This window comes from Fusarium subglutinans (genome assembly GCF_013396075.1).
Source record: "Fusarium subglutinans strain NRRL 66333 chromosome Unknown NRRL66333_c0000126, whole genome shotgun sequence".
Taxonomy (NCBI): Eukaryota; Fungi; Ascomycota; class Sordariomycetes; order Hypocreales; family Nectriaceae; genus Fusarium; species Fusarium subglutinans.
Genome location: NW_023502189.1, coordinates 33801 through 57249, shown reverse-complemented (window position 1 = coordinate 57249; position 23449 = coordinate 33801). Strand labels below are relative to the sequence as shown.

At 50.1% G+C, this 23449-nt stretch overlaps 6 protein-coding genes across 6 annotated transcripts; 4 read left to right on the top strand and 2 right to left on the bottom strand.

Moving 5' to 3' along the window:
- Nucleotides 1-1201: 1201 nt before the first annotated feature.
- Nucleotides 1202-2281, bottom strand: FSUBG_8868 (microcin C7 self-immunity mccF; the record flags this gene model as incomplete). The annotated part of the gene is made up of 1 exon (XM_036687319.1): nucleotides 1202-2281. One exon carries the CDS (start codon nucleotides 2279-2281, stop codon nucleotides 1202-1204), a length of 1080 nt encoding a protein of 359 aa, XP_036535622.1.
- Nucleotides 2282-2697: 416 nt separating this feature from the next.
- FSUBG_8867 (transcriptional activator Mut3p) lies at nucleotides 2698-6090 on the bottom strand (the record flags this gene model as incomplete). The annotated part of the gene is made up of 4 exons (XM_036687318.1): nucleotides 2698-4921; nucleotides 5429-5675; nucleotides 5729-5986; nucleotides 6039-6090. The coding sequence occupies 4 exons, from the start codon at nucleotides 6088-6090 to the stop codon at nucleotides 2698-2700; spliced, it is 2781 nt and encodes a 926-aa protein (XP_036535621.1).
- Nucleotides 6091-6703: 613 nt separating this feature from the next.
- Nucleotides 6704-8557, top strand: FSUBG_8866 (CAIB BAIF family enzyme; the record flags this gene model as incomplete). Its single annotated transcript, XM_036687317.1, has 4 exons — nucleotides 6704-7076; nucleotides 7133-7431; nucleotides 7479-7979; nucleotides 8033-8557. 4 exons carry the CDS (start codon nucleotides 6704-6706, stop codon nucleotides 8555-8557), a joined length of 1698 nt encoding a protein of 565 aa, XP_036535620.1.
- A 715-nt stretch (nucleotides 8558-9272) lies between these two features.
- Nucleotides 9273-10384, top strand: FSUBG_8865 (catechol dioxygenase; the record flags this gene model as incomplete). Its single annotated transcript, XM_036687316.1, has 5 exons — nucleotides 9273-9559; nucleotides 9607-9845; nucleotides 9896-10008; nucleotides 10066-10146; nucleotides 10202-10384. The coding sequence occupies 5 exons, from the start codon at nucleotides 9273-9275 to the stop codon at nucleotides 10382-10384; spliced, it is 903 nt and encodes a 300-aa protein (XP_036535619.1).
- A 1717-nt stretch (nucleotides 10385-12101) lies between these two features.
- On the top strand, nucleotides 12102-16590 carry FSUBG_8864 (L-serine dehydratase; the record flags this gene model as incomplete). Its single annotated transcript, XM_036687315.1, has 3 exons — nucleotides 12102-14211; nucleotides 14552-14818; nucleotides 14876-16590. The coding sequence occupies 3 exons, from the start codon at nucleotides 12102-12104 to the stop codon at nucleotides 16588-16590; spliced, it is 4092 nt and encodes a 1363-aa protein (XP_036535618.1).
- A 1085-nt stretch (nucleotides 16591-17675) lies between these two features.
- On the top strand, nucleotides 17676-23146 carry FSUBG_8863 (uncharacterized protein; the record flags this gene model as incomplete). Its single annotated transcript, XM_036687314.1, has 3 exons — nucleotides 17676-18203; nucleotides 18309-19269; nucleotides 19323-23146. 3 exons carry the CDS (start codon nucleotides 17676-17678, stop codon nucleotides 23144-23146), a joined length of 5313 nt encoding a protein of 1770 aa, XP_036535617.1.
- Nucleotides 23147-23449: the final 303 nt, after the last annotated feature.

Genomic DNA, 23449 nt, shown 5'->3' with positions numbered 1-23449 from the left:
ATCTGCCTCCCCCCTACTGAGAACTACTGAACTTGGTCCGGAATCACCGGATCACTTTACAATTCTATTGGAGATGAGTCATTTCGTATTTCCAACTTGGCGGCTTCTTTCATGTCTCACAAAACTGCATCACCCGTTTCAAGGCAGATTTCTTGATGTTTGAGTTACTGGATTGGCTCGGATTCGCCCCACCTGTCTAGCGCTGACAGCTCGTCAATCAAACCGTGCAAGGGGTCGTTGATATTCTCCGAGCCTGGCATGTAAGTATTAATAACCGCCATAATTATCGTGTCAAAAGAACAGTAACAATACTTCCTCTCTTTGAAATGTCTGTTCTTCCAATCTTGAATAAGTCCCCTGTTGCATTAAATTCTCGCTCTAGTATACTACAGTATTGCGAACATGCAGCAAGTTAGAAATTCTCCCCTCTCCAGGGCTCTTTTCAACGTCTGGATATGTATTTGGACTCTTATTGTACTTTCGATATTCGCTCTCGCATGCCTTGTTCAAGCTGGCTCCATCAACATGCCAGATTGGACTAAAGATCTACGAAAATTCGACGATGAAGAATGGGCTCAATATTCAGCCATATTAATCATATCGATCTGCGTTCTATTCGTCTTAACAATGGTCACTGGCATAGCTGCGCTTCGAGCCGATGGATATTGAACCTACTCGACCCGAACTGCAAATCCTTGACTGTAACATATACTCCCCACGCAAACCAAGAAGATGGTTGTCTCGACAAATAAAGAAATCCATCAACTTCGACAGCAACTGGCTCAACAGGAGTCACATGCAAGCCTTCCCTTCGAAATTCCTGCTCTATGCTTCGCCTAAATGGCACGTCGTCGCTGGAGAATGCTATGATTTTCCACGGACGGATCTGACGAGAGGCTCCAGACCCTTCGAAGATGACATCCGTTTCTTCGCTGCGTATTCGTGGCAACTCCCATAGATACTTTGGGCGACAGGTGGACGCACGCCTCCACTCGAGATAAAACGGAAATGAAGGTTCAACAAACAAAGCGCACGCGGGCGTCCCGCTCGATTGATCATAATGGAAGGGACCCAAGAGAGAACCTGGTAGTTTGGTATTGGAAAGTTGAGTTTGAAGTGAAATGATGGATCGTATTCTATTCTTAGATACCATGAAATGTTGCGTGCACATTGATTGTATTATGCTACTCAGTCCCTTCTGCTACTCAACCCCAGATTCCAAAACAGCAAAAGTATCAGTCTCAGAATCAAGCTCAGCCAAGGCATCATACGGCAATGTGACAATGGGCGTCGTATGTCCAATATCCACATTGAATAGAATCGGGAAGTTCTTTGACGCAAGCCGTCCCTCACAGAATAGTCCCTTGATGATGCTAGCATAAACCTCTCGCTCCTCATCAGAATCATATCCATAAGGTCGTCCCACAACCAGTCCTGCCGCCTCTTCGAAGACACCTTGAGCTATCAAGTCTGCAAACGCTGCCTGAACACGATGAGGAGGGTTCCCACCAGAACCGTCCTCGTTCGTAGCAGTTTCGAGGAAGACGATTCTGCCACGCCAGTCAGGAATAATGGCTGAAACTCCCGATAAGCGGGCGACTACAGTGAGGCAACCACCGAACAAGCGACCCCGAGCCTTTCCATGTCGCAGCCATTGCCAGTCCGTTGTCTTCACAACCTCTGGTGGCTCTGTGGATTCTGGTGTTGCAAAGAAGGGCGCTGCTCTGGGTGCATAAAACTTGGATCTGGGAATCTGTCCGAGTGGTTCTGTAGATGTAATTGCTCGAAGCAGATTATCGACACAGAAGGCAAGAGGGGTATCTTTGTCGTTGATATCGTTCGCTTCCCCGATCTCGGGTACTGCACCAGGACCATAGAAAGTCCTGAGACCCGTCAAACCATACAAGAACCAGTGCAAGCCCGAGATGTCGGAATAGCCCACTACAATCTTTGGGTTTGCGCGAATGGTCTCGTGAAGTTCTTTATCCGCAATCAGGGCCGGGAGAAGCTCTGTGAAGGTTGTGCCGCCAATGGTAGTGATGATGGCGGAGATGCTGGGGTCTGAGAAAGCGGCCCGGATCTCAGAGAGTCGATTATCGATGCATGACTGAATGCCCTTATCTGCGCTGAAGAAAGTCTGCACTTGGTATCCTTTGTTTGTGAGAAGAGCAGAGGCTCGGTCTACCACTGCTGGAAGCGTGGCGTTGATACGCTCCGATGGTGAAATGAACGCGACTTTGTCACCAGGCTTTAGGTGTTTCGCCCGAATTGGTGAGGGCATTATGGAGGTTGAACAAATTTTGCCTGGCGCTATTTGAAAATGGAATCGACCTCAAGAGATATGCGATGTTTTGCTATTTTGAGGGCTGTTGGTTGATGTTATTGCGTTAGATTTAGTGAGGGGTCAATGTCAATGGCGGGTTATAATATCTCCACTGAGGACCCTGCGTAACGTTATATTGTGATATCGCACATCAATGGCCAGCTTCCCTTGCTCAATCCAGTCTGAGAGGGGAAAATGTGCGTAAGCATTATATTTCGTGAGGCCTAGAATGCCATTGCGCCCTTCAAAAGACAGACAAGTAACAAAAGTTCCACCATTCGCCATTTTCGCTAATGCCCGTAAGACCATCATCCTTGGTCGCCCGCTCAATCTGGTTACTCTGGTCCACTGAAAAGTCCCTTCGGATATCCGTCTCATTCTTGATTATTAACACCGTTGGCCATCATTTCGTCGCCCATTATTTGCGTATCGACGATAGGAAATAGAGACATTGTCGTATCAAAAGAATCAAACCAAAGCATGTTCGGTGAAATACCAAGAAAAGCATCCGCTGAAATATCAACGTCAATATCTGTTTGCTCCCCTCCCTCTATTGAGAAGCCTTGTTGCTCCTCGGTCATCTCGTTCGCTACTTGGCCCGGTCTGGGTGTTTGCGGTTGTGTTTGTATCCCATCCGTTGAACCGATTCGAGAGTTACCTTCTGGTTGCTGAGAATTTCGTAATGGCGACTTCCCGATGGTGTGAATACTCCCGAAAAGACCGTTGACGAGGTACCGTTGACGTTCCATTCGTAGCCTTGCCCGGTTATCCATGTATATGTCGCATGCATTCTGTAGGTGATCCAAGATCATAAGATGGCGCTTCGCCACAGCATCGTAACGACTGAAGCGGTCGAGAACGCCTCTCGCTGCATGGAGGCTCTTCTCGAGCGGGAATGAGTTGTCGAAATCGCCAAAGATTGCTGCACCGAGGACGAGACCAGATACGAACGCCGAGTTTCCAACAATCGGTAAGCGTTTTGGTATAGTTCCAGTCCTGACAAGAGTCTGTAGTAGGTCCACTGTCCGCACTGCCGACTCGAGGCAGGAGTGGACAAGAACTTGGTTCGCTGACGAAGATCGCTTCGCAGTTCCTTGCGCGGACTGCTCATTGTCTTCGACGTGTTGAGATACCGCCTTATGTAGAAATGGAAGAGACAGGAGCATGACGGTCCAATGACCAGTGAGTTTGAGGTGTATCAGCCCAATATTTGGCTGTTCTTCGCCATTCTGGTCACGGATCAAGTCATCCTGCTCGATGCCATCAACCGCGAGACCCTCTCCACATTGTGCAGTCCATCGTCGGAGATGCTTGCTGATGCGTTCCAGTATCTCTGGAGATATCATTCTTTTTGCATAAACATCTGTCAGGATCAACTCGAAGATCATGGAGAGGTCATTGCAAGCTGAATAGTTCTGAGGGTTTGTAGTGTCTCTCAACTCGGATGTTGAGGGAGGCCGACCCAATGAGGCGCTCATGAAAAGATCCAGAATTCGGATGCCTTTCCATAGCTGTTCTCTCGCACGACTCTCGTTGGCAGAGAAGAGGGAAGCAATATCATGGCGATGAAGACCGATGGCATATGCCGCTCGAACTCCCATGCCGAGATACATAAAAGCCGCGTTGCGGCGCGATGCACCTAGAAGATACATGGCGATGAGCACGAACGCTTGAATGGTGACAATGCCCGGCTCTTCTATCAGTGTTTCCACTGTCAAGTACCGGGCATAGTTGAAGAAGGTCTCAGCCAGGTCATCTTTGTCTTCTGGCCCTGTTTGCGCACCAATGGCAAAGACCAGATAGTATACAGAACTCGCAGGGTCAGCGATATCTTGGCCATCTTCAATCCACTTCCTTATGCCTTGGTCAAGTTCTGTTTGGTCGAAGAGAAGAAGTACACAGTTAGCTGATTGCATGTACCATTTCACAAGGTAATCGAGTTCCTGCTCCGACTGCCGTGGCGGCGGGTTCTGAGCACTCGACAGGATCCATCCTCGCCGTGTTTCAGGCGATGCTTCGACGATACCATGTCGCAATGGGTCATCAACAAGGGTACAATCTCCTATGCTACGTCGCACAATCCTCCGAATATTCTGTAGAAAAGACAGAGTTGCAGAGTCGCCAATGAACATGTATTCACCCCTCGTATCTTGAACAAGGCGCGACATGCGTGGAAGTCTCTCGGGTTGTGTATTCGAGAGCAGCTGCAGAGAAGAAGAGGTCCCGTCATCAACATACGTCTCATCCACCGACGTCAGACCCGATCTGTTTCCGACGGTTATACTACCAGCAGGAGTGGTCTGCTCGGTGATATTACTGAGTCTATCGGGATCGGGACTTGGTAGGGATGACGCGAGGATGCGTCTTGCGCCATTGTTTGAGGCAGATTGAGACTCGTGGCACTCATGACCGAGACCTCGCTTGATGCAGCGGGCGCAGGGTCTACGGCCATCACATCTCTGTTTGCGACGTTTGCAGCTCTCGCAGGCCTCGGCGCATCGCCTTCTCTCGCAGTCTCGGACCCTCCTGGTAGGCATTTCGTCGTCGGTAGATCGTGTGAAGTCCCTGGAACTGAGGGAGTGAACCGCGGGCCGCGAACTGTCGGATATGGCCAGGTCTTTATTGGTTACTTGGCCACGAGAATGGGGTAAGATTTGGTGACATTCCCGCTGACGTAAATTGGCGTACCTTTCACTATTACCGAGCTGCCGATGGAATGATCCCTGTAGCCGACGGTCACATTGAGGGGTCAACGCCACTGAATTCCTGCGTGGTCACTTCTGAGTCAGTGCTGAGATGGCTTGGTCAGACATTAAACACGCAGTCTGGCAACACAAGATCATCAATGCAATATCTGGTGATTAAAGCCGCGAAGAAATGCATTTTGATTTGATTAATATATATCTTATCTCAAAACTTTAACCCAGTTTGGATAAGAACTCTTGTATTTTGGAACCAATTTCGTCTGCTGCCTCAATACAGTGCCAATGACCAACTCCAGGCAAAATGTGCATGCTCTTCGACGAGTCGCTGCAGCCCCAACTAAAATAAGAGTCAGCACTGATTGCTTCAATCCATTGACCTTGCAATTGAATAAGTACTTACTCGCTCAAAATCTTTTGCGCATCCGGAATCGGGCTTGTTTTGTCCTCTCCACCAGATAGAACAAGCACGGGGCATTTGATGTTTGCGTAAGGAGGCACGTCTGCTTGCGCAATCGCGCGACACAAGGCGATGTACCCCTCGGGCTCTTGCGACAGTAACAGAGCTCGAATGAATGCTTTTTGTGTCAAAGTTGCCTTGGAGCCTGTCGCGGCGAATGGAATAGTCTTGGCCATTGGCTCCATTCCCTCTGAGCTCAAGATTAATACCAGATCATACTCTTTGTACTTCAAATTGGCTCACCTTTCTTGGCTGTCTCTATGCGAGTATTGAAGATCTCGGCCATTGCAGGCTTTGGCAGCACAGGGCCAATGAGAACTGACCCGCGAAGGTTGCACTTCAGGGCGAGCTTTGGTACAATGATACCGCCCATAGAATGTCCAACGGCGACGGCATTTTCGGGTCGGATGCGCAGTCCTTCCAGTAAAGCCTTTACATCACTCGCGATTGTGTCAAATGTTGGATCTTCAACCCCCTCTGACAACACGGAAAGGCCACTGCCTATTGATCTTTAGTGTATGATTCCTGCTAACAGAATAAAGCAAGTACTGACCATAGACATCCAGCGCAATTGATGAGTATCCTGCAGTCGCGAGCTGGTTCATGACTGGTATATAAAACGAATGAGATGACCCAAGGCCATGGATGAATACCAGAATTGTGCCATCTTTTGAGGCTGTTTCAGCGTCCACTTGGGCGTAAAACAGTGTCTTATTCTGAACTTTGATGAACGGCATATTGATGAGAGATGTCGACAGACCGAGCAATAAACTGACAGCGATTGATACAATGGGAGTATCTTTTGTTGTCGATATACTATCTTCAATCCTCGAGGTCTCTCACAAATGCCTCAATCTGTTCTAGCGCGGGTCTTTATGGCTCACATTCAGCGTCGGAAGCCGGGCGAGAAGCCATCGGCAAGGGTCACAGCCGACCTGCACCACTAAATTATGGGGTCTATACAGCCAACTCAATCACTGATGACACTATCTTTCGCGCATTATGGGTCACACATCGCCAAAAACCCATATATCTTAGGCAGTTATCACACAGATATAGTGGGCTATCGCTTACGTCCGAACTGCCGTCGATTTCCGCCACTCAACGAATCGAGCTGTGTCACTGTATAAAGACTCCCTTTTAACAATCAACCTCCTGTAGATGCCCTCGGGTGGATGCCTCTTTTTAGCCAATAACCGATAAGTTTCTTCTGTCAAAATGGGTAGCATTAACCAGCACGATTATTCCTCGGTGGAGGAAAGTAAGAGAATCTTTGACTACCTTTGCGGCCAATTCGATGAGGTTGCTTTTCCAGCGGCTGTGAAGGAGCTCAAGGACAACATCGAGTTTACTTCAGCTCGAGATGCGCCATACTTTCCTATCCCGTTCAAGGAGACGGAGACAACCGCTGCGCTTAAGGCAGTAGAGGGTGCCGTCGCTAGTCTGCTAGCAAAGACCGTTGAAGGTGAATCACAACCGAAGAAGATCAATGTCAACTTGGAGAAGACTACAGCCTTCCTCTGCCAGGCTTATATGGCCAAGGTTGGTGGTCTTGGAAAGCTTGACCCTGGCGTCAAGGCTCTACTCAAAGGTACGTCTATACGCCACAACTGTTGGCTTTCAAGCCAAGGAACTAACGATCATAAGATACGGATTTGCTGCAGGCCCAGTCAAATCCTTACCGCCGCATGTCAGCCAACTTGTATGAGACTAAGAACGCTGGAGAGTATTATCACATTCATGGATCTTTGGAGGCTTCGACAACTCTGAAGATGATTGGTCTCGAGCCTTTCAGACCAGACTTGCAAACACATGAGAGTATCGTCAATACTATCGAGCCTGCTGTCCGACAGTTCTCGATAGACGAGCTTGAGAGCATGAACGCTGCTCGTCGACAGGCCGGAGTTCCTGCGTTGAAGCACGAGGATTTTGTGAAAACTCAACATGTAAGTTGAACCTCTCATATACAAGAGCGTATCTAACAAGCAATCAGGGCAAGACAAATATGGCGATTCCACCATGGTCTGTCGACAGCCTTGAGGCCGAGACACCCAAGTGCCCCCTAACACCAAGTTCAGAGCACCCAAAGAGGATATTGTCAGGCATCAAAGTTCTTGAGCTCTGCCGTATCATTGCTGGACCTATCGTCACCCGTATTCTCGGAGAGTATGGAGCCGATGTACTCAAGATTACAAGTCCCAATTTGAGTGACGTTCCTTTCTTCCAGGTAGATGGCAACATGGGCAAGCACGCTGCAGAGCTAGACCTGAAGTCCCCTGAGGGAAGAGCTGAGTTTGAGAAGCTTCTCGCTGAAGCTGATGTCGTTGTCGACGGATACCGACCTGGCGCTTTGGAGAAGCTTGGATATGGCGCTACTGCACTTACGAAACTTGCTAAGGAGCGTGGCAAGGGTTTTGTGTATGTCAATGAGAACTGCTTTGGCTACGAGGGAGAGTGGGCTGGACGACCTGGGTGGCAGCAGATTGCCGATTGTGTAAGTGCCTTGTTCTACAGCTAAGTGGGAGGCCGAACTAACCCGATTGATAGGTCAGTGGAATCGCGTGGGAGCAGGGACGCTTCATGGGCTTGTCAGAGCCCGTCGTACCTCCCTTCCCCATTTCGGACTACGGAACAGGATGCATTGGTGCCATCACAGCCCTGCTAGGTCTCTATCATCGCGCCACCCGCGGTGGATCATGGCATGGAAAGGCCTCGCTTCTTCACTACGACTTGCTTCTCTTCAAGGTTGGGCAATATCCTGAGGAAGTAAAGGAGAGGTTGAGGAAGGATATTGGACCTGATTTCTTGGCCCTGCGACACGCGCACAGCGTGGACCAGATCTCAGGAACAGCGTTATTGAGGATGCGACAGGTCTTCCCTGAGCTCTTCACTGGAGATAAATACGTTGAGAAATGGTACTCTAATGCTTACAAGGCTGAGGTGGAGGCCGTACCACCTGTTGTGGAAATTGAGGGTCTGGAAGTTGGCTTCAGGAGAGCGAGTCGGCCTAACGGTGCGGACAAGCCAACATGGGATTTTGGCGAGGAGGCCGATCGCAAGCTGTCAAAGTAGTGTATCGCATTAAGTTTTAGCATTTACCTAGCCAATTGATACATGCATAGATCATTTAGACTCTATCCTTCTTTCTCCCCCCACTGCAGATACTAATTCTGTGTTGTCGCGTGACAAGAAGTTGTAACAATTGATGCCCTTCACTTCCGTTCCTATCACGGCGAATTTGCGACGGCTTTGGCGTATTCCGGGTGACTTGCAGCGGCTACAATAGGCTTATTTCCACTAGCAGCATCGTACGACACACTAATCTTTGGCTCCATATTCCGTGGCGTCGGAATCGGAGTCAGGGCGTCCCCTCAGCTGTACATCCGATCAAACATGCTCCGACATCCGAAAAGCGTGTGGCACCATTCTCGCCTCTGCCGAGAGTGCTAAACGCAATCATCAGTCCCCTAATTGGTTGGGCACTTCCCCCCGCAAAATGGCTGCAACATTGCCGCTTGGCCCCATGGGACACTGATACTCCCAACGCGCACCCGATGTCCTTTCGGGAGATGTCCTTAGCCGCTCCGTCGAACCATGCTGACTGTGAATTATGCGGGGTCAAGTCATCTGCTCGACACCATCTTTGAAACAAGTCCAGTGATAAGAGGGACTTCATAAGACCTCTTAGAAAGCCTCTTCTTTCATTCACTCAAGCATAATTCATCGTCACCAACACTCTTCCTCCCATCCCCTCAACTCCATCAATACCCCACAAAACTCTATCAAAATGACACCATCAGCGACTGGCGGAAATGCCAATGGCGCTCCCAAGGAGGAGGGTCTCGGCCAGGCCTTCACACAGCAGGTCATCGACTCTTTCGGTCCCAAGACTGACCCTCGTCTGAAAGAGGTCATGACATCTTTCATCCAACACATGCACGACTTTGCGCGCGAGACACAGCTCACTTGCGATGAGTGGATGTCTGCTGTTAAGATGATCAACTGGGCTGGGCAAATGAGCAACGACAAGAGAAATGAGGGTCAATTGATGTGCGATGTTATTGGCCTTGAGAGGTAATTTACTACTCACAGCCTCCAATTCTATTACTAACAATTTTCAGTCTTGTTGATGATATTACACACCGTCAAGCAGCCAAGAACGGCGTGGCCGCAACTGAGACTGCTATCCTGGGTCCCTTCTGGAGACACGATACCCCTACTCGTGAGAATGGCACCACAATTACTTTCGACACTCCCAGCGATGGTGTTGTCGCCTATCTCTACGGTACCGTGACATCAGCGGCTACTGGAAAGCCCATCCCCAATGCCTCTGTCGAGGTTTGGCAAGCATCCACCAACGGTACGGTCATATCTTCGAGATTCCTTCTTGCAAAGTCTAATTCTTCCTAGGTCTCTACGAGCAGCAGGACGAGAAGCAGGTTGAGCATAACCTCCGTGGCAAGTTCATCACCGATGACCAGGGACGATACTCTTTCTACTGCCTACGGCCTACTCCTTATCCCGTAAGCAATTTTGTCCCATCAATATGCCAAGGATCTATAATCTGACACTTTCTCAAGGTTCCTGATGACGGCCCTGCCGGTCAGCTTCTCCACCTCCTCGACCGCCATCCTTTCCGCCCTGCCCATCTACACTTCATGGTATGTTCAACTGAAAATCCCAGAAACGTCGAGGATCTAATCTAACATGTTTCAGGTTATTGCTGAGGGCCACAAGTCTGTTGTTACTCAGATCTTTGATTCTGACTCAGGATATCTCGAGAACGATAGTGTCTTCGCTGTTAAGGATGGCCTAACAGTGAAATTTGTGCCACGAAAAGGAGATCCCAAGGCCGAGTGGGAGTTGGAGTACAACATGAGCCTGTCAAATGATTCATAGAGCAGTAGCATTTTTTTTTATAGTCATAGCGAATTTCATTGGGTTTCTTTCGACCGTTATTGCTGGTGAATTGGTGACCATATAGTGATCGATCCTAGTCGTAATTTCAATGACTTTTAGCTGAAGTCTGCCGTATCTCTTCGAGACATATCAAGCCAGCATATTGGAACGCATTCAAAAAGGCTGAAGTCGCTTTCTTCAAATCCGTTAGTTGAATGTCGTCTATTGCGCCTCATTTACAGCTCGACCTCAGGCATAGGCACGATTATATTCATTGGTGGCAGAATGTCTTTCGGTGGCCAGAGTTGGCAGAGAGTACTATGCTGGCAGGAAGCCTCTCGAACTATCAATATATCAGCCTCGTGAATTTTCAGCCTTATTTCATCACCTGTGTTCACAACCTCAAGCTTAACCTTATAGGCAGCAGTCGAATACATAGAACTTTCAGCCTTATTTCTATGAGCAAATAGTGTAAACAATGACTAGACTCTCGTCCTATAGTTTCCACCAGCGTTGAAGCCCTCAGCTGGAAAGCGAAGGAAAACACTTCGTGATATTCTTGTTGTCTACGAAATCATGGAGATCAATCGTTACAGAAACCAACTTCAAGAGAGAAGCAAACATGAGGGGTATTAAGCCTTCGTTCAGTAAACATGTTGTCCCTAAATTTTCATTGACTCTTCAATGTTTGCCTCGATGCAGATTGCGCCGTCGTGCTCTTCGGATTATACCTGTGATATGTACCGGCGGTGAGTCCGACCAGAATCAAACAGCCAAATGTTTCACACATGTTGTCTAATCAATGCGATTAGAAGATATATACCTGATCATGTTCTCAAGATGAGCTTGACAATTTTGAAGACTAGTTTATGGCTTTCAAAGCGCGGCATTATTATTCTGGCCATACGGGAGCTGTTGATCCGCGGCAAATCTTTGACATTGCCAGGAAAACACTGTCTTAGCAACCTGCCTATTCCACTCAATCCGATCCAGTAACACGGTTAAATGATGCAACCTCGTTCGTAGCGCGGCTATGTTATCCAGGTAGAGACTGAGTTTCTATTTCATGCCCAATAGCATGTGATACTCTGGCCCATGGCTTTGGTCACACATCCGCCTTGAGAACCCTGATGAGAGCTTCAGTTACACTCCATTCGAGTTTTATAGTCATTACAACCTTATAATATCGTATTTTCCATTATTCTGTGACTTGAAATAGGGTAGGTACCCTACGCTGTGACTAAAGTTTCCATGACTTTGTACCCCGCAATCCACCAATTTGGGTGTGAACTATCCCCAATATCGACAAATAACGTAATGTTAAGGGTGTTTTGATGCAACTAGATAATAATACCCCGGATGTTTTTGGAAGGCGTGTCACTTCGGTGAAGCAAACCGGAAGACATCGGTCTGGGGTAGCAGATGATTGGTACGTATATCCGACACGTGACCGGTTGCCGGTATGTCGACCGACCCACCGCCGGCAGCGAGTCCGGAGATAAGCGCGGCTAAATATGATTCGCTGGGCACAAGATATTCCGCTCCTAGATAAGGATCTCGACGCGACGTGGCCAATGAGGATAACCTTGTTGGCAATGCGCGGTCCACGTTTCTTGGCTTACGATATAATAATACACCCAACACAAAAAAGGGAAACACTTTTTAAGATCCGTCAATTGAAGGAAGAAACATTTTCTCACATTTTTCAGAACCTGCAATGAGTCGCGCAGGGATAAGGCAGCTTTCGCTGCTTCGGGCGTCGAGACAATGTCTATCTCCCCGATCCCTTGCTACCGTTGTAAGGGGGCCTATCGCTCGCTCGACACCGCCATCAGCAACTTTGTTGGGACGCCAGAGATATCGACTTTTCAGCACAACACGGCCACGAAGAAGTCAGGACGAGCAGGATGAAGATGCGGGCTCGTACAGCGAAGCGGATCATGAACATGCTGTTATTTCCACTTTCGATCTGTTTTCTATCGGCATTGGTCCCTCATCTTCTCATACTGTTGGGCCCATGCGTGCTGGCAACATTTTTGTCAACGATTTGATCGACGCCAATTTGCTCCAAAAAGTCAACAAAATCCGCGTCGCCATTTATGGGAGTCTAGCTCTCACAGGTGAAGGTCATATGACTCCTTCGGCTCTACTCCTTGGTCTCGAAGGCGCCGATGTCGAGACGGTCGACACAGGCTACGTGCCCAGCCGCTTCGAAGAGATCAAGTCCAGTAAGAAGATTTTCCTAGCACGTGGGCTGGCCGCAGATGGATCCAAAGGTAAGGAGATTGATTTCGACTATGAGAAGGAATTCATCTGGGAATGGGGTCGTAAGCTTCCCCAACACAGCAACGGCATGCGCTTCACTGTCTACGACAAGGAAGGCTATGTCATAGCCACCAACGATATGTTCAGTGTAGGCGGCGGTTTCGTTGTCAACGGTGCTCTTAGTATCGCACCCCAAGAAACCCTCTCCGCAAACGCCCCCGCTCAACTCGAAGTCGGAGATTCGGACACGGCAGCTCACCCGGCTGATTTGGCCGAGAACATGTACTACAAGGAAATCCGGCGCTCAGATGCCGCGGGAGATCGACGAACCGGCACCGAAGTCAAGGCCCTTGAGGAAGCCAATGAGGGCCCGACAGCTCTCCTCGGAGACTCGCCTGAGCCAACCGGCCTCTCTACCGATGTCAAGTCCGAGACCAAGGACACCAGCTCATCGCCGCATCCGCGGTATCCATTCCGAGATGCCGCTAGTCTGCTTTCACTCTGTCGCAAACACAATCTCACTATCGCGCAATTGGTGTATGAGAATGAGAAGAGTCTAGGATATACCGATGAGGACATTTATCGAAAAATCTTCAAGATTTGGGGAGTCATGGATGCTAGTATCCTGGAAAGTGTCCAGGCACCAACGGGCTCCAAGCTTCCTGGATCCCTCAAGCTGCATCGACGAGCGCCGGCGCTCTACCGCCGATTGACTCGAGGCTTGTATCCCTCGTCGACTGCTGATACCTCAGCTGCTCAACTCGAGCACAAGTTCTCTTCGCCCGACGGCAACATCAACGAAGATGGCGCGGGCTCATCACCGAAAGCTCTACCAGCGACTTCATCTCCGTTGGTGCCAGAGAAGTTCAAGGCTGGAGGCCTTCGGAAGCGCGGTCCGCCACGGATTCACGGTTCTCTGGATCACCCCATCGCTCCAGCTCCTTCTCGCCGGACGACATTCCCCACCATGGACTATTTGTCTGTCTATGCTATTGCTGTCAATGAAACCAACGCTGGCGGCGGTCGAATCGTCACCGCTCCCACCAATGGCGCCGCAGGCATTATTCCAGCTGTGCTCAAGTACACCACAGAGTTCATCAGCGACGATCCTGAACGAGATATCCCCACGTTCCTGCTCACTGCTGCCGCGATCGGTATGCTTTATAAGCGAGGTGCCACTATCTCAGCCGCCGAAGGAGGATGTATGGCGGAGGTCGGCGTTGCCTGCTCCATGGCCGCTGGCGCTTTCGCTGCCTGCATGGGAGCCAGCCCTGAAACAATCGAGCAAGCCGCAGAAATCGGTATCGAACACAACCTCGGACTGACATGCGATCCCATCGGCGGACTCGTCCAAGCTCCTTGCATCGAGAGAAACGCGCTGGGCGCGACAAAGGCCATCTCCAGCGCCAACCTGGCGCTTAGCAGTGAAACAGGCACGCAGCGCGTGAGGCTGGACGACGCTATCCGGGCGATGCGGCTGACGGCCAAGGGAATGAGGAACGAGTTCAAGGAAACGAGTTTGAGTGGATTGGCTACGAGCGTTCACATTAATATTCCAGTCAGTGTGCCTGACTGCTAGACACGGTGTTGTTTTGTATTCAGCGATAATTATCAACAAAAAAAGGGATTCATCAGCGGCGTAGATATTGCTTTTCTAGATTAGAAGTTTCACTTTTTGCATTGTTAGCTGAGTAAGAGTATCATTCTGCTTGGTGGGTATCACGTGCTAAAAGATAGATGTCCGTAGTTCGTGTGGAGAATCGGTGAGACGAATCGTCACCTCGATTATTCTTGAATCTTGATTCATGGCGGATGTCATGGAAGACCACCAGAGCCCTTCAGCTATGTCTCACGAACCTTGTCCATCTTGTTTCAATTTCGATCCAGACTTCGTAACACCAGGTTCCAACAATGATGTCAGAGTTGACTCAAAAGAGCTCGTAGTATTGGTGCTTCGAGATATCCTACAGTTCGAAAGCGCGGCGATTTCAGGTTGTGACTGTTGCGCATTCATTGTCAAGAGTCTCACATATTCAGGCTTGTTGGGGACCGAGAATCGGATGGGAATTCAGCTTTACCTTCGACTTCCGATTGGACAAGGAAATCCAGAGATATTATTCGGCGATCCTGAGCGCTCGCAAATGTTCTTGCAATTCTATACTGACTATGGTATGAATTGTCTAGCCATCTAAAGACCAACGATAGCGGACTAACAAGTATATCCAGCTCAAGGAGAGACTTGGAAACGAGTCAAACCTTTGCCAGACATTTGTGATGACCATCTATCACGCGAAGGCTTAAGCTTCGTCAACGCTTGTTTCTATAACTGTATCAATGACCATAAGCTCTGCAAGCAAGACAACTCTACTTTGCCAACCCGCATTTTAGACATAGGGAGCCCTGGAGATGGTGAAGTTCGTCTGGTTGAATCAGAGGTTCTCAAACCTGAGAAATATGTCGCACTCAGCTACTGCTGGGGTAGAAATCCATCTATCAAAGCCTTGACTGGGAATTTGGAGAACCTGAAGACTGGGACTGGACTTGAGGAACTTCCAGCAGCTTATACTGACGCAATTGCATTTACTCGAGAACTCGGGGTAAGATATTTATGGATAGATGCACTCTGCATCATCCAAGACTCTGAAGCCGACTGGGAACGAGAATGCTCCAGGATGGCCGATACATACGCCAACGCTTTCTTAACCATTGCAGCCTCGTCATCAACGTCTGTGACCAGTCACTTTTTGCGGCCTCAGCTCAAGCCACCACCGCGAGCGGCTCAGGACCAGTGCGCGATCTACAGCGAATCAATGAGAAGTGAAAGGGGGCCTCCGATATTACTGAAAGTAAGGCTCATGCAAGCAACCGGTGCTCATTGGAAGTGGAGACCATCTCACAGTACAGATCAACAGCCGCTCGTGGAACCTCTCACTCAGCGAGGCTGGACGTTGCAGGAGAAGGTCCTATCAACCCGGCTTCTGTCTATATCCGTGATGGAGATGGCATGGACGTGCAAAGAGGCAATATTCTGCGAATGCGGATCCAAACTGAATCATCAGCGTGAATTTGGAGGGACGCCATTGAGTCAAATATCGCGACAAGGTGAAGCCTTTAATTTCTGGCACAAAGTCATTGAGAATTACTCTAAAAGAAACCTCACACAACCCGGCGATAAGCTTCCAGCGATATCTGCTATAGCCGCTTCAGTCCAGAAGAAGATCGGGTCAGATTACGTGGCTGGTCTATGGACTGATAACATTGATCTGGATTTGTTGTGGCGGAGGCCATCAGCCAGTAGGATTCAAGCTGCCAACTCATCTTACATCGCCCCGAGCTTTAGTTGGGCTTCAATCACGGGAGAGGTCGATTACCTGTGTTTTAGGAACGGAAAATGGCCATATGAAAAGGCCGCTACTGTGCTGGAGATCAATGCAGTAACAGGTCCTGAGGCGCCACTTGGAAGAGTCACCAGCAGCAAGATGATAATCAGCGGGCCACTGGCGATGGGGTATCTCGAGAGTCGGGGCCCGTATGATTGGTACGCGGTGCGTCTTGGGCGGGCTCTTCTGTGGTTTTCCGCCGATACGAGCCTCTCAACAATCGTAAACGGCAGCGAAGTCTCAGTGTGCAGAAGAAGCCGCGAGTACAAGGGAAGCGATGTAGCAGAGGAGCTGAAGCGGCTAAACCGAAAGCGGAGTTCTGAGGATACACACCACCTGACCGAGCCCACCACGGGTAATGCAGCGATTCGATGTTGGGTGCTGAGACTTGGGGCATTTCCGTTCGGGGATAAGGGGCAAAGAGATCACGAGTGGCTAGTGCTGGGGCGGTCAGCGACACAGCCCGAGCTCTTTGAGAGGATCGGACTAGGGTCGCTGAAGGATAGTCAAGAGGCGGAGGTTCTCGAGTTGGAGACGATAACGACAGTTTCGATAGTTTAGTCGTCTAACTAGGTCGTCTGAGTTAGTTAGTGAATGCAAGCCTCGCCTTCACTAGTTGCGCTGAATGGACCCAGGTAGCTGGCGATCATTCGACCGCCACGGCTTACGGCGGCCACATACTGTACGTGACAGTTATCACGATTGTGGGTCAGTGCATTGATTAGTATATCCTTGCAGTGCATGGACAGGGGAGGCTAGGCTAGAGGCTGTAGGTTGGAGGAATAGGAGCGAAGTAGTGCCAAGCAAGGGCGAGTGATGATGGGTGGTGGGCCATAATTGATCGAATTGTCAGCCACCGGCTTACATTCCCCAAACTATTAGAGCTGAGACTAAGGTGACGCCACTGGAACGAAAAGGGCAGATGGATGAGAGGGACTAGGAGGGGACAAACAAGATGATGCGTGAGTGACCGTGTCGTGTCCTTTTGCGTTTATCCGTAGGTTTGCGTGTATACGCGGTAATGAGATAATTACAGGGGTCCTCGAGACATGATGACACTCAGCAAACAGCTGGAGATTACCTAGGTACCGAGACCGACCCTCATGCCGCAGCGAGAAGCAACCCAACAACAGCCAGCATCTGATCAGGCCCAAGGTAACATTTTGAGTGTTTGCCATTGGTTGCGTCGCAAATACGTTTTCTTTTTGGTTCTGCTCAACTAGGTAGGTTTGCCAGGCACTAAATAAGTCCATGCCATGACTGCACTGCACTCAGCACTGTGCTGTATGTACCGTCGTTAGTGCAGGCAGCCTAACACCTAAGGTACCTAGCCGTACCGCTTTCACGGGCCAGTTCTGTTTGCAATCAAGCATTCAAATGTGATTGATGATGGATGGACGGTTACACATAATTTCTCTCGCGAATATCTCCTGCAAAAAAATACTCTATTGTCCTCCCAACCTTTTTTTTGGCTTTGATCTCTTCTGTTGTCATGTTTCTGGTCATCCATCGTTGGTTGGCCTTTATTGTTTTTTAGTTTCCATCTTTTTTAAATTATTTGCTGGCGTGTCTTGGGTCATTTCATCCACTTTTCCTTTTCCTTTTAGAGTTCTCCTTTTTAGCGCCGCACGCACGCACTACCAGCCATGGAGGAGGCAGGCTCTCGGGCCCAATCAGCTGGATTGGCCTGGCTTGAACAGTGTCAGGCCTTGATGGAAGCCAGCAAAGCCAGTTGGCCCGCCAGGCCGATACTGAACAAACCTCTTCAACTGCAGGAACTGGAGGCAAAAGCCGACGAGTTGTATCAAGAGCTTGAGGGAGTCGACTCGGATGACGAGGACAGCGAGGCCCAGCGCCAAGCAAAACAAGAGTCGTTGGTAGCTCTCGAGAGAGAGTTAAGGCCGCTTAAGACGGACTGGGACCGCACGTGCAGGGATGCTCATGTGGCGTACCGCCCCGAGGACGAGATGAAAGCAAATTCTCTCATGAACAACTTCTTCAACCTTTATAAAGATTTCGGCCTCCCCATCAACGGCAACATGGGCGTCGACACTTCGGCCCTAGGTCTCCCTGGAGATTCGCCTGATGCTGATCCGGACACACCGCGCAGGCCGCGAATGCGAATGAAGAGGGGAGGGGCGGTGCTCACCCCAGATCGTAATGGAGTTTTTGAGGTCCGTCCGATTGATTGATTCCTCATTCTCATTCTCATCATCAGCCATCGCTTTGTGCTTACGCGTGCGCCCTCATCGTATGCTAACTTTACCCTCATTTCACAGCCAGAGACGCGTAAGAAGAGGAAGCGAGGCCCCAGCTCCGCCATTTCTCACAAGCGACCGCGCATTCAAGGTAACAGAAATTCCATACATTTCAACGCCGTCTACCAAAACAGACGCGCCGCCAAGAAGCACACCATTATCCGGGTCCCCGAGCACGAGGATCCTGTGCGCCCGCCCAAGTTTTACATCTTACGCTGTGAGCATCACGACATCGACTTTAACGACAATCCATTACAGTCCGGTTTGGCCCATTTATCAGAAGCCCATCCCCAGCATGAGGACCCTTCATTCGAGACTGTTGTTCAGCACTTTGGTTATGAGGTTATTGGCTGCGACGATGAAAAACTCATTCAAAACAACAAAGTCGCCACGGAAGCCTTTCAAAAAGGTGACAGAGGAGCGCGAGACTTTATTCGAGTCACTGATTCGCCTTCACCCAAGACACCGCGTAAGAAAGCCAGCAACGCCGCGAAAAAGGGCCGGTCAAGTCGCAAGTCCCGCAGCGCATTCAATCCTCGCGACTTGGTTCCTGGAGATGTCTACATCATCTACTGGTCCTCATCGAAACAGTGGTATTGTGGTCTGCATATCCCCTTGCAAGATCCCGAATCCGTTGGCATAGAAGAATCCCTCGAGGCCTTGGGGCTACTTAACAACATACCGCCTTGCTATGAATACGACACCTCCAGCAAGTCATTCTCCTGGGCAGAGGGTTATGAAGATGGCGGGGAGGACGCTTCAGAACAGCACTTTCCATTCATGTTCTTTGAGGGCCTTGAGTTTCCTGACCTTTGCCATGTTGCTTGGATTCCCATCGACGAAATTCAACCTTGGGATGAGGACAAGGCGTTGATGATTGAGCATAGCGACCAGGCTTTTGAATATCTTAAGAAGCGGAAGGCAGCACAGCAGCCCAAGCGGTTGGGTTCAAGTGACGAGATTCCAGACTCGGCTGATGATAGTAAGTATCTTGACTGCGTATGAGGTAAGGTTTCTAACATAGCCTTTCTGTAGACTCCACGTCGGATCTTGCTCCTCGGTCACCAGTTGCAGAGTTTTCAACAGACTTTCAACCTGCTCAGAACGCTGAGGCCGTTACACCCAACACAGCTCCAGAAGCTGATGCTGCTGATGAGGCTGATGAGGCTGAAGATGCAGACGTAACTGGGCAGACTGACGAAACGCTGAAGGACACCGGGGGAGCACCTGAAGAAGAACAGTGCATTCTACCAGAGCCTGAAGAAACGCGGAAGGACACCGAAGAATCACCCGAAGAAGAGCAGCAGACTCAAATAGAGCCTGAAGAAACACAAGGCGCCCAGATGGAAACCGAAGAAGCGCAAGACACTGAACTAGAGTCCGAAAACGAGCAGGACGTTCAAAAAGAGCTTGTAGAAGCTCAGAAGGACGCCAGGCTTGAATCTGGAGAAGGGCAGGGCATACTACCAGAGCCCAAAGAAGTGCAGAATAATGCCACGGTGGAATCTGAAGAAGTGCAGAAGGATACCCAAATGGATGTTGAAGAAGCGCCGGGCACTGAACCAGAACCCGACAAAGTCGCCGAGTCACCCGTACAGCCTGAAACCGTCGAAGACGAAGATATCACCATGAGTTTAGAGGAAAGCCCTTCCGAAAGCGCTGCTCAACAGGCAATCGAGGACAGCGAGGATGTCGTAATGGAAACTTCAGAAGATTCAACCCCGGAGCCTCTGCAGCAGAATGACTCTCAGTCTGATAGGGACGATCAGGAGATTATTTTTGATACTCAGGAGGATCCAGCCGAAAACGTGACCTCCGCAAAGGAACCGGAAGAAGTTACGACAGACCGAGTGCAGGAGAGCTCATCTCATGAAGCAAGAGAAGAACGTTTACCCAGTGTCGACTTGGCGGATCTCCTAACTGCAGGCGAGGATCTGGAATTCCAATTTTCACAGTCTGAACAGAGAGAACTCGATCAAAAGCCGACACCTACACCTGTCCACGAGACAATTAGTCCTTCTCGCACAGCAAACGACGTAGTCAACACAAAACAGGAAGAAAGCTTGCCTGCCTCGCCTACGCCTGAGACAACCAGTGTTACTCGTACGGAAAACGATTCTAGTGATGAGACACGGGAGGCCAGTCAACCTCAGCGCTCTTCTGTCGCTACGGAATCTTCAAACGATGAGACTCCACGGCCACGCCTCTCGTACGCTGAAATGGGTCGAGCTTCTTCCTTATCAGAGGGTATTCCAAGCGATGTCGTTGAATCACGGCCGCAGATTCAACCTGCTTCGAGACGAGCTAGATCAGGGACACCGAATCGCAACGCACTCGCTGCGCAGTCACGAATGTCATCGCTATCAATGTCACCTGTTGTATCTCGACCGCCCGCAATGTCACCGCCAGCTACAATACCGTTCTCACCCACAGCGCCGTCTGCCTCAACTCCTTTACAGCTTCCAATGATGTCGCAGCCTCCGCCTTCTTCTCAGTCATCAGTAGTACGCTCACCAACATCGCAACACCCTCCTTCAGGGTTACAGCACCCAGTCTCGTCATGGCCACTGGATAACTCATGGGCATCGACGACACCACAGCGATTAGGAACGTCACCATCATCGGCTCTTGCACGTCGGCCTGCACCATCTCAGCCAATGGCAATTTCACAACCGCCGCCATCATCACAACCTCCAACGGCCAGGCCCTCGACATTATCCCGCCCACCTTCATCTCAACCATCGCCTTCGAAGCCACCGTTCCGTGCCCCTACAGCGCAAATGGAGCCCGCAGCGCAAGTAGCAATGTCTCCTGGACCTGCTGTGTCTAACGGCGAAAAGCCACACAACGTACGGCCGACATCGCAGGTCCTGGCACCACCCCGCCACTCACAAGTAGATAGTCCACTGCCAGAAGATGCTCAGAATCGCTCTGAAGTCTTGAGACATCCTCATGCAGCTCAACCCAAGGCGCCTGCACAGGATTTGAGAAACAGTCCCCGACCTAACCAAGTTCCGTGTGCGATAAAGCCCAAGGCACCATCCAAGCCCACAGTCGAGATTGTCTTGCTTAACCGTCAAGCAGTCGATCAAGCGCGGTCACAGTCCATGACACCTGGACAGCAAGCAGCAGCGACCAGTCCTACACAAATACCAGCAGCTCATGAAGGGCAAATAGAACCTGCACAGATAACGCCAACACCGCCAGTTATGTCTGCTGCCAGACCTGAAGCCCGGCCTGCGCGTCGTCCGCTCCCTCAGGAAAGACCATCACCTAGGCCTTCTGCTTCACCAGTAAAGAGACGCGAAGCTCCCAAGGCCATGCCGTTACCAAAATTGGCTCCCAGTCCTTCCTCCCAGTCTTCTTCTGGGGCCGAGAACACCCCAGTAGCTCAGCCAGAACGACCAGCACAAATACCCTCAGGTCAGCCAACTGCCAGATATGCTTCTCGGCCTACTTCCCCAGTACACCATAACTCACCCCGCTTGCCGCCTATGAATGTCCCTCTAGAAGGACACTATCTCCCCAATACGATGTTAGCCCAACAACAGGCGACTCTATCGAGACCTGGTTCTTCGGGGCATGTTGGGCCACAGCCTATGCCTTCTCCTCGTCTGGCTGCTCGATCTATATCGCGACCCGGCTCTGCATCCCAAATGCAAATTAGATCACAGGCTATGCCGTCTCCCCATCAACTGGCGGCAGAAGTTCAGCGACCTCAGTCCAGTTTCCAAGGGCATCCTGGGTCGCAGCCGATGTACTCTCCCCGACAAGTTCCTGGGGATATTCCTCACCATGCTTCAGTCTATGAAAGGCAGCCAAATCATGGCCCTGCTCCATCACCGCGGCGTCCCTATGCTGTTCCAGTGCAGCCGCCCCCGTCGCCACACCAACCCTTCAGTCATTTTCCCCACCGAAGCCCTGAGATGCAGGGCAATGGTTATGTTTCCCAGCGTCATGCATTAACTGGTACCTTGTCACCGCAGTCGTCAACAGCGGAAAATCAATTACCGCCTATCCGATTATCAAATATCTCTCGTCCTCGATCTGAAGCCCACACAGGTCCTAACATGATCTCGCCGCCTCAGACCGCTGTGGGGGCTCGACCAGGACACTATACAGGACATCAACAGCCTACGCCGCCTATTATGCAATCACCGCGTTTATCTGCGGCCGAGATTTCCAGGCCGCACACGGCAAGCAACATGCGTCCTCCCCTAGCTACGATGTCACCAATCCTAGGGCACACAGAACCGCGTAGGCCAAATTCAAGCTACACTCAAGCCATGCCTTTTCACGCCCCCTTGCCGACCATGCTGCCAAACTATTCGAGCACAGGCTACCAGTCATCAGCACCGTCTGCACACCAGTACGCCCAACCTAATCGTCCACAAGGTCACCTTCGAAGACATTCCGAGAGCGCATGCCAGCCCCAACTCCAGCAGTATGCACTCGCTGGTAGCCCGCAGATAGCAAATTCTACACCACGGTCCTATCAGTCGCATGAGCCTGATCAGGGTCCGAGACGCAATCGGGCTCTAGATCCCTTCCTCCCCGAGCTCTCTCCTAATGTTCGTAAAGCACTCCTGGAGCTAGTTCAAACAGAAAGAGCCGATCTTGTCCCCTGCGACTTTCTCAACAACGACAACAGGTACCGATGCCCTTTTTGCAAGGAAACGACTCCGGAGCCAACAGCGCTTATCAATCACATCAAGATGAGCTGTCCAATGCTGGAGGAGACGTATAAGCAGGACAAGAATGAGCAGGCCTTTGAAGCGAATCGGGGCAAGCGAGTCAAGCCAGTTAAGAGAAAGAGTCAGATGGCACAGGTAGCCAAGAATGCCCGAGTTCGGAGTTGATTTGTTTATTATTGATGTGATAATCCAAGGAGATATCACTTTGCGAGCCTGGAACGAATGCCGTGGATATTGGCTGAAGCATTTTTTTGCTTTTGATTAGTACAACCGCGAGTCGGTGTTTTTATTATTTGCTATTACAAAAGTAGATGCTTGATCTTGATAGGCGTGTTGAAGAAGAATTGTGGAAGCATAGGGAAGACTTTAAGCTAGTCTTATGGATCAAGAGTTCACATAAGTACTCTAGAGTTGGTAATTTATCATGAATCAGTTCTCGTAACATATTCGCCCCTACCATCGTGATTG